The sequence below is a fragment of the Eumetopias jubatus genome, unplaced genomic scaffold (assembly GCF_037043125.1).
Source record: "Eumetopias jubatus isolate StellerSeaLion01/CBP00866 unplaced genomic scaffold, mEumJub1_p1.0 scaffold_5, whole genome shotgun sequence".
NCBI lineage: Eukaryota > Metazoa > Chordata > Mammalia > Carnivora > Otariidae > Eumetopias > Eumetopias jubatus.
In genome coordinates this window covers 41,308,162-41,317,907 of record NW_028274811.1, presented here as the reverse complement: position 1 = coordinate 41,317,907, position 9,746 = coordinate 41,308,162, and the positions used below count along the sequence as shown (strand labels likewise).

The 9,746-nt window shown below is 42.1% G+C and overlaps 1 protein-coding gene across 1 annotated transcript in view; it reads right to left on the bottom strand.

Moving 5' to 3' along the window:
- Positions 1 to 310: 310 nt before the first annotated feature.
- IL31RA (interleukin 31 receptor A) overlaps positions 311 to 9,746 on the bottom strand; it is a 48,430-nt gene continuing 38,994 nt past the window's right edge. Inside the window, exons 10-14 of the mRNA XM_028119080.2 lie at positions 9,431 to 9,577; positions 5,953 to 6,093; positions 3,353 to 3,446; positions 2,168 to 2,249; positions 311 to 760 (exon numbers count right to left, since the gene is read on the bottom strand). Of these exons, the coding sequence (XP_027974881.2) occupies positions 311 to 760; positions 2,168 to 2,249; positions 3,353 to 3,446; positions 5,953 to 6,093; positions 9,431 to 9,577 (914 nt within the window). The remainder of the gene's footprint in view (positions 761 to 2,167; positions 2,250 to 3,352; positions 3,447 to 5,952; positions 6,094 to 9,430; positions 9,578 to 9,746) is intronic.

Here is a 9,746-nt window from a genome sequence, read left to right as displayed (position 1 = left end):
CCTAGAAGGCCAGACAAATCCACCTTAGGGGCCCCACTGTCCCTTAAAGTCAATGTCAGAGGCCTCAGTGTGAAATTGAAAAAAAATAAATACATAAACTGCTTTTCCTGGGCAACGTGCTCAGACATATGACCATGTTACACGTTTGTGCCAACCAAGCTCAACAAGCCACTTGGGTGTGTGAGAGTTTCTCTAACACAAGCAAGGGTGGGGGGACAGCCAAGGAAGCTCTTCTGGCCAAGTCATGATATATGCTCTCTGCAGGAGTCACCCAAATTGAGGCCCAGAGGGATTTGGGCCACAGCAACAGCTAAACTTCTCTTCTGGCTTCGTCTTGAGGTTTTTCAGATGTGACAAATTCTCTGGTTGTCACTGAATTTTTCAAGTATGGATTTGGTTCTCCTTCCTCACAGAGATGCTCTGGCCCTAAACTCTGAACAGAAGAGAGAGGTTGCTCTTTGGTTTCTGAGCAGGTCCCTTCTAATATTCTAGAGCACAGTTGTTGGGATTGTCTCTGTGGAATCTCAGTTGAAACGGGAGGACGATAAGGCCAATATGGAGAAGTCACATACTCATTCTTCTCCTCTCTCAAAATGTTATCCTGACCCTTTCCAGGTTCCTCTGGGGAAACCTCTTCCAAAAAATTCTCAAAGTTCACCACCAACTTGTCAATAAAGTCACTGGGGGCCGAGTACGGTTTTAGAACCCTGTCTTCTTCCACGTTCACAGAGTCATCAAACTCCTTCAGATTTAGCTTATCCTGAAAAAGAGAAAGGGACACCTCCAGTGATCATTTGGGAGCTTCACACGAGGTAGTCAAAAGCTCATTAGACTTGGAATAACCAATGTCTCACCTCTTAACCAGCCCCCTACATTCCTTCCAGAGACCAGAAGGGATGTCCAATCACCTCCACATGCCCTTCCAAAGGAGCTTGGCAAGACTGGCCCATTTCCTGAGAAACGGCACATGGTATTCAAAAACTTTTTTTCCTCTAGAGAGCTCAAGGCTATTTTCCACACAATCATAAGCTCACAAAACCCCAGTTGAGATGGGAGCATCAAAATTAGAGCTCTTACATAAGATGAAAAACCACAATCATGAAGACAAGTGACTTGCCCAACATCACCAGAAAATCAAAGATGGCCACCTGGGCAGAGACAGTATCTTTGTCATCTTTGTGTCCCCAGAGCCTAGCTCACTACTTGGCATTCAGTGAGTGATTAATATGTGCATGCTGTCGAGGCCAGCCCTATATTATTCAAAAAGCATTTTAGACATCAGACAATACTGCCTATAAACTCATTTACTTTCGTAACAACTTTTAATAAGTAGCAAATAGGGTAACACACAGCTGATAAAGGAGAGAAGAAAATAGAAATAACACAAATAACAAAAATTTAAAAAAATACATAAAAATGTCCATGTTTAAAAAAGACTTCTGAGTTGAAACAAGCAAGGGCTAGTACTAAAAATTCCTGCCTCAAGAAATACTAGAAACAGTCTTTCAATAATAAAAATTTAAAGGTTATATTTGATAGGGCTTATTTTTACTTAGCTAAGAAATTATACCTTAAAAATTGCAAAACAGTTTTCAATTTAAACTTATGAAAAAGGAAGTTTTATACTTATGGATAACTCACTAAAAAACCTTATTACCAGTTAAAGTCTGACTATAACTTCCCCAATCTGAGAAAAACAACTGGAGGCAGCCCTGTCAGCCTGTGGATGGCTGTGTACATCAACATCCCCTCACGGTCTCTGGTGGTCTCTAGACTAACTTGCTCTTGACTGTTTTTTAAACAGTCTTGAATTTTATAGCCAGGCTATCTCTTGCTCCCTAATTAAACAGTCAGGTCCTTGAGGGTAGGGCCAGTGTCCTTCAGTGGCACCCCTTATAGGACCAGTTCCATGCCCAGCACACACCGGGTCCTCTGAGCCTAGTCAAGTCCTTTCTGCTGGTTCAAGAGGATGAGGGCCAAAGTCATTCCAGGAAGGCTCATTCCACCTGTCCTGCCAGCCATACGCTGGGACTTCTTAACCTCAAGTTCTATTGCTGTGAACCCTGACAAATCTCAGCCCAGGACTCCTCCCCACCTCCATCGCCCTTCCTTGTCTTCTGCAACCAACCTGCTCAATGATTTCCTTAACAAAAGCAGAAGTATTTACCTTGAAATCATCTCCACGCCATGTGGCTATGCTGCTTTCAGCAGGGTTGGGGACATCAGGCCAACATAAGTGCTTCAATTTGCTAATAAGAGATAAGATTTTAAAACAGGAAGTCAGTTCAAGAAGTATCTTACTTACACTGCATGGCTCTGCCAGAAGAGTGGAGCTTTGCTACAGGCAATAAATAAGGGCAAGCTTCTGACCTCCTAACAGAAGCTGAGAACACATAGTCTGGAGAGTGAAATTCCAAGTCATCAATGGGATGTGATGGAAAGACACCTTTCTTACCCTCTCCTGCCCCTGCATCCCCATCCCAAGACCTGATGCTGGAAACTACACCATCACAGAACCATGTCTTTGAGATTTATTCTCCAGGAAGGGTAATGCTCTAAACCTGAGAGGATACCCACACTTTAGTGCAGTGATTCTCAAAGTGTGGTCCCAACCAGCAGCAGCTGCACCACCTGGAAGCCTGTTAGACATGCAAAGTGTACAAGAGTTTGGCTGGTGGCTTGGTTTCTACCTATGGTTGGGAAATGAGGTTGACATTCACTTCACTAGAACTAAGCATAGCTGCTTGGCAGAGAAGGCCCTCAACTGTGCAATTCCGGAGAGAGAGGTCTACCAGGGAGGGAGCCCTTGACCAGCAGGGTAGCATGAGGCTCTCTGGGAAGAGAAAGCACAAGACCCTGAAGACAAGCTTCCTTTCCCACAGTGGCCCGGGCACGCAGGACAAATGTCCCCGCGGCCAGCCCTCCAATACTGTGCTACGAACAAGGAACAAGTCTATGCTGGGCATACTGCTGGCCAGTGCTCTAATTCCATGGGTACGTTCCCTCTCTACCCAGGAGGGAAGCAAGTGGCCTGGGGCCTCTGCTGCTGAGAGAAACAACCTTCTCCCTAACGTTAGAGGCAGATGCCAAATACGGAAGATAAAGCCTGTGGGGCGGCTGGTAATCCCCTGGCATAAGCCTGCTGCGTGGGCTGTGGGGAGTGAAAGTCCTCTCATTTGGTCAGTTCTGATGAGCAGGGTATGGCATATAAATAAACTCAGTCAATATGTACCAAATTAATAAACGAATCAACACCCCCTTAATAAGAGAGGGCCCTCTCCACCCACGAAGATTTCCACCCATTTCGATCCCTGCTTTTGAGGGTACGTGCTGTTGTTGCCTATAAACTCACTTGGGTTTTTTGAGACCATATGCCACTGTCAACATGATGAGAATGAGAAGACCACCTCCAACCAAAGAAGTTAAAAAGAAAATCTCAAGGACACCTTTGGGAATAGGAGAACAAAAGTCAGTAAAAGGATGAGCTCCTCACTTTCTTGACAAAAATTAAAAATTAATTTTTTTCTTCCAGTAGTTTCAGCAACACGTTCCTTATGAGTTTTCTTTCAGTTCAATTAAAATGTATTCATAAAAAGAAACTTGGCATTCATGGCTCCTCTTCTACCTGAATAATAGTGATATTGTAATAATCATAGATCACGACTGGTTAATAATTATGTTCACCAGGTTCATTCTCCAACTTCATTCCTTTAGCACATATTTATTGAGCACTTACCATTTTCCAAACACTATTCTGGGTAATAAAACAAACAGCAATAAGGAAGAAATACAAGATCCTTACTTGCATGGAGCCCACATTCTGGTAGAAGGATTCAGACAATAAAGATTATTTCAGATATAACAGGATGATAGAGTGTGTTTAGGCAAGACAGTTAGTAACGTTACATATCAGCAAAGGAAGACTTCTCTGAGAGGTGAAATCTGAGCTAATGTTAATAATGAGAGAAACCACTCATGCAAAAATACGGAGAAAGCATTCCTGGCAGAAGAAACAGCAGATGCAAAAGCCCTGAAGCAGGAAGAAGTTAGCACAAATGGAATCAGAACATGGTAGGAGTTGAGGTCAGTAAACCCCAGCTCACGAAGGACCCTGAAAGCAATGGGTAGGAATTTGTATTTTATTTAACACAAAACAGAAGCCACTGGGGGTTTCAAGCAGGGGGCTAGGGTTTTAAACTCTGACTGCAGTGTGGAGAATAGACTGCAGAGGAACACAGACAGAAGCAGGGAGATCTGTAATCTGCAGACAAGTGTAAGAAATATTGAGGCTCCAAGGCAGGCTCTTGCCTTAAATTTGACCCATGGAGAAAATTCTAGTAGATGATGCAATCTGTGCCTAGTGCTATGAAAATACAATATGAGGGCACCTGAGTGGCTCAGTTGTTAAGCGTCTGCCTTTAGCTCAGGTCATAATCCCAAGGGTCCTGGGATCGAGCCCCACATCACGCTCCCTGCTCACCGGGGAGCCTGCTTCTCCCTCTCCCACTCCCCCTGCTTCTGTTCCCTCTCTAGCTGTCTCTCTCTCTGTCAAATAAATAAATAAAATCTTTAAAAAAAAAAAAGAAAGGAAAATACAATATGATTTTAAAAGATTCTACAGAACAGTATCAAAAAGAACTCCAAAAAAGGCAGTATTAGTCCATAAAAACAGAACGTATTTTCTATATGGAAACACATGCTATATTCCCATTTTCCAGAGCCATAAAGATATTTTTATTCTTTTCAAAATGTGATGAGCAAGAGGCTTTCAAGAGTACTTAAACCAGGGGTGTCTGGATGGCTCAGTGGGTTGGGCGTCTTGATTTTGGCTCTGGTCTCAGGGTCATGAGGTTGAGCCCCACAATGGGCTCCACACTGAGCGTGGAGCCTGCTTAAAATTCTCTCTCTCCCTCTCCCTTTGCCCCTCCCCACCCTCTGCTCACACACTCTCTCTCACTAAAAAAAAGAGAGAGAGAGAGTACTTAAACCAGAATATTTTTAATTTTTACTGCAAAAATTGGCAATGCCTCCTACTTTTAATATAAATAATTCTTAAAACAGTTCTAGTATATCTTTAAAATCAAATCTCTGCCCCTCCCTGGGTGGCTCAGGCCATGATCCCAGGGTCCTGGGATTGAGCTCCGCATTGGGCCCCTGCTCAGTGGGAAGCCTGCTTCTCCCTCTCCCACTCCCCCTGCTTGTGCTCCCTCTCTCGCTGTTGCTCTCTCTGTGTCAAATAAATAAAATCTTTTTTTAAAAAATTAAAAAAATATCTCTGCCCCTCAAGGACTTGAGAAAATTAACATATCTCTGTTTCTCCCATTCCCCTTCTTTCTTTCTTCATCTCTCCTCTCATTCTATCTTCTTTTCCTCTTGAATATTTCCCATAACCATCATACAACACTATATTGTATTTTATATTGTTATTAAATTTTTCTTGCTATTTTTTAATGTAAAAGCTGATAAGTAGAACATATTAGGTACTTTTTTGCTCTAGAATCTCCACAAATGATGGAGTAAATCTTTTTGCTCTAGAATCTCCACAAATGATGGTAGTAAGTCCACCTATGGACAATGGTACTTGTTCTACCAAGGTTTTCCCTCCAAGGCCCCACTATGTAGTAAACACTGAAACACAGAAACTGGAGACTATGAACATGGGGACAGCTTTGAAGCAGGGGCTGGTTTGTACTGAGAGTGAAGTTGGAATTAACTTGAACCCTTTTCCTCAAGGTGACATGGGACTACCCATGATGAAAGAGAAAAATGACCGGTCTTTTCAAATTCAGTTCTCAATGTGTTTGCTCTCCCTACTCTCTCCTCACTTCCTACTTCTTCCTACTTATGTACTTCTCTTTCATTAGGCTTCCCCTGCCTTTGGCAAACATCATCTCTAACTGGCCTAAGAGAAATGCCAAGGAGACTTATCCAAGGCATAAAGGAAATACTCACTAATTGATAATGTCTTGAAGTTTATCTTGGTGCCGTTGGTTCCCCCAGCACTGGTGCTGGCCATGACTTGAAGAGTATAAGAGGTCTTTCGTGTCAGGGACTCTAGGCCATACTGCAGGATGTTGGAGTTGACTGTCTTGGCTAAAGGAAAAATACAGAAGTCAAACATGATAGCCAAGCCCAAGTAAAAATTGTGCTTTAGGAAGAGTGGAATAAGAGGGACTGGGACCTGTACCTCCAAGTCAGCCAATCTAATACCCCAATCCTTCTGTCCATGTTCCGCTTAACATTAGGCTATAAAGATATATCAAAGACCTAAACATAAAAGCTAACACTATAAAATTCTTAGAAGACAACATAGGGTAAATTGTGGCCTTGAACTTGGCAGTGGTTTCTTGGATATGATACCAAATACATAAGCAACAAAAGAAAACAGATTAATCTGGACTTCACCAAAATTAAAAGCTTTTGTGCATCAAAAGACATTATCCAGAGAGTGAAAAGACAATCCACAGAAAGGGAAAAATATTTGCAAATCATATATTTTATAAGGAACTTTTATCCAGAATATATATATATAACTCTTATGACTCAATAACTGAAAGACAAACAACCCAATTTAAAAATGGGCAAAGAAATTGAGCAGACTTTCTCAGAAAAGATGTACAAATGGCCAATAAGCACATGCAAAGATGCTCAACATCATTAGTTAAGGAAATACAAAATTACAGGAAATACAAAACGAAATCACACTGAGAAACCATTTCACACCCACTAGGATAGTTATAATAATTTTTTTAACAGAAAATAAGTGTTGGTAAGAATGTGGAGAAATTGTAACTCTCATCCATTGCTGGTGGGCATGTAACATGGGGCAGCCACTATGGTAAAAGAGTTGGGTGGTTTCTCAAAAAGTTAAACTAGAATTATCATATGGGCCAGCAATTCCACTCCTAGGTAAATGCCCCCAAAGAATTAAAAGCAGAAACTCAAACAGTATTTGCATACCCACGTTCACAGCAGCATTAATTACAGTAGCCAAAAAGTGGAAACAACCCAAATGCCCATCAACTGATGAATGGATAAACAAAATGCAGAATATCCATAGAATAGAATATTCTTCAGCTTTAAAAAGGAATGAGATATTATTACAATCTACAAGATGGATAAACTTTGAAAACACAATGCTAAGAAGCCAGATACAAAAAGCCTCATATTGTATGATTCCATTTACATGAGATAGCCAGAATATGTAAATCCAAAAGATGGAAAGCAATTTTGTGGTTTCCAGGGACTGTGGGAAGAAGACAATGAGAAGAGATGATTGGTGCAGTTTTTCTATTTGGGGTGGAAACAGGTAAAGATGATGGTTGCACAACATTACTGATATACTCAATGCCACTAAATTGTACATTGTTCAATGTTTTAAGTGGTAAATTTTATGTTTTATGTATTTTATCATAACAACAAAAAAAGTTAGCCTAAATAGGAATCCAAGCCTAGCCCAGAATTTAGGATGTCAGTAGATACTGTGGATTCAAGACAAAAGTATGACTTGGCAGTGGGCAACAGGAGTCAGGGTAAAGAGTCCTGCACTGAGGTAAGTGTCACCACTCTACTCTTTAATCCAGGCACATCCCACTCTGCGTTAATAATTGGAAAGTTCCCAGGAGACCCACTTGTTCACAGCCTGACCAGGACAAATTGTATCAACTCCTGTGGTTCCTACAGGATTCTTAAGTACAGTCACTTCATTCTCATTTGACTCCAAAAAGCTCAAGAGGTAGGGGCGCCTGGGTGGCTCATTTGTTAAGCATCTGCCTTCAGCTCAGGTCATGATCCCAGGGTCCTGGGATTGAGCCCTGCATCGGGCTCCCTGCTCAGCAGGAAGCCTGCTTCTCCCTCTCCCACTCCCCCTGCTTGTGTTCCCTCTCTTGCTGTGTCTCTCTTTGTCAAATAAATAAATAAAATCTTAAAAAAAGAAAAAGAAAAAGCTCCCTTAGTCGCAGCAACTTCTTCCTAGAAACATCGCCAAAGGTACGGGAAGCCAGGGCAAAAATGAACTACTGGGATTTCATCAAGATAAAAAGCTTTTGCACAGCAAAAGAAACAGTCCACAAAACCAAAAGACAACCGACAGAATGGGAGAAAATATTTGCAAATGACAGATCAGATAAAGGGCTAGTATCCAAAATCTATAAAGAACTTATCAAACTCAACACCCAAAGAATAAATAATCCAATCAAGAAATGGGCAGAAGACATGAACAGACATTTCTCCAAAGAAGACATCCAAATGGCCAACAGGCACATGAAAAAGTGCTCAACATCGCTCGGCATCAGGGAAATCCAAATCAAAACCTCCATGAGATGCCACCTCACACCCGTCAGAATGGCTAAAATTAACAAGTCAGGGAACGACAGATGTTGGCGGGGATGTGGAGAAAGGGGAACCCTCCTACACTGTTGGTGGGAATGCAAGCTGGTGCAACCACTCTGGAAAACAGTATGGAGGTTCCTCAAACAGTTGAAATTAGAGCTACCGTTCGATCCAGCAATTGCACTACTGGGTATTTACCACAAAGATACAAATGTAGGGACCCGAAGGGGTACGTGTACCCCAATGTTTATAGCAGCAATGTCCACAATAGCCAAAGTGTGGAAAGAGCCAAGATGTCCATCGACAGATGAATGGATAAAGAAGATGTGGTATATATACACAATGGAATATTATGCAGCCATCAAAAGGAATGAGATCTTGCCATTTGCAACGACGTGGATGGAACTGGAGGGTGTTATGCTGAGTGAAATAAGTCAATCAGAGAAAGACATGTATCACATGACCTCACTGATATGAGGAATTCTTAATCTCAGGAAACAAACTGAGTGTTACTGGAGTGGTTGGGGGTGGGAGGGATGGGGTGGCTGGGTGATAGACATTGGGGAGGGTATGTGCTACGGTGAGCACTGTGAATTGTGCAAGACTGTTGAATCACAGATCTGTAGTTCTAAAACAAATAACGCAACATATTTTAAGAATAAAGATAAAGAAGAAGATAACAGGAGAGGAAGAAAAGGGGAGCATGTCAGAGGGGGAGACGAACCATGAGAGATGATGGACTCTGAAAAACAAACTGAGGGTTCTAGAGGGGAGGGGTAGGGGGATGGGTTAGCCTGGTGATGGGTATTGAGGAGGGCACGTTCTGCATGGAGCACTGGGTGTTATGAACAAACAATGAATCATGGAACACTGCACCAAAAACTAATGATGTAATATATGGTGATTAACATAACAATAAAAAATTTAAAAAAAAAAGAAAAATCTCAAGAGGTCAGTGCTCTTGGCCTCATTCTCAGAGAGGATCAAAGAGGCTAAGTGACTCATGCAAGATTGTAGGGCACCAACCCCTATGGCAGGTGTATCCATAGCATCTCTTTGGGGCTTGGGGGTTTTCCAACTTGGCTACAAGCACACTTACAGAACTCCTTTCCATCTTCAGCTTGGTAAAATATGGTGTAGTTGCTGATGAAACCATTTCTCTGACTCTTGGGAATCTCTTTCCATGTGACTGTGACTGTGTTCACACCGATGTTGTCTGCCTCAGTCACAGGACCCACTGATGGAACTTTACAGGCCAGGGAGAAAAATAATAAGAACTGAATCACAGCTGAGTAGATCCTTTCCCCACAAATGTTGTGGCTAGTACTCAAAGCAAAATCAGTGCCAGAGGTGGGAGGTAGGGGCAGAGTAGGGATGCAGTGCAACACCTTGTTTGGGAAGAACATAGTTTTCTG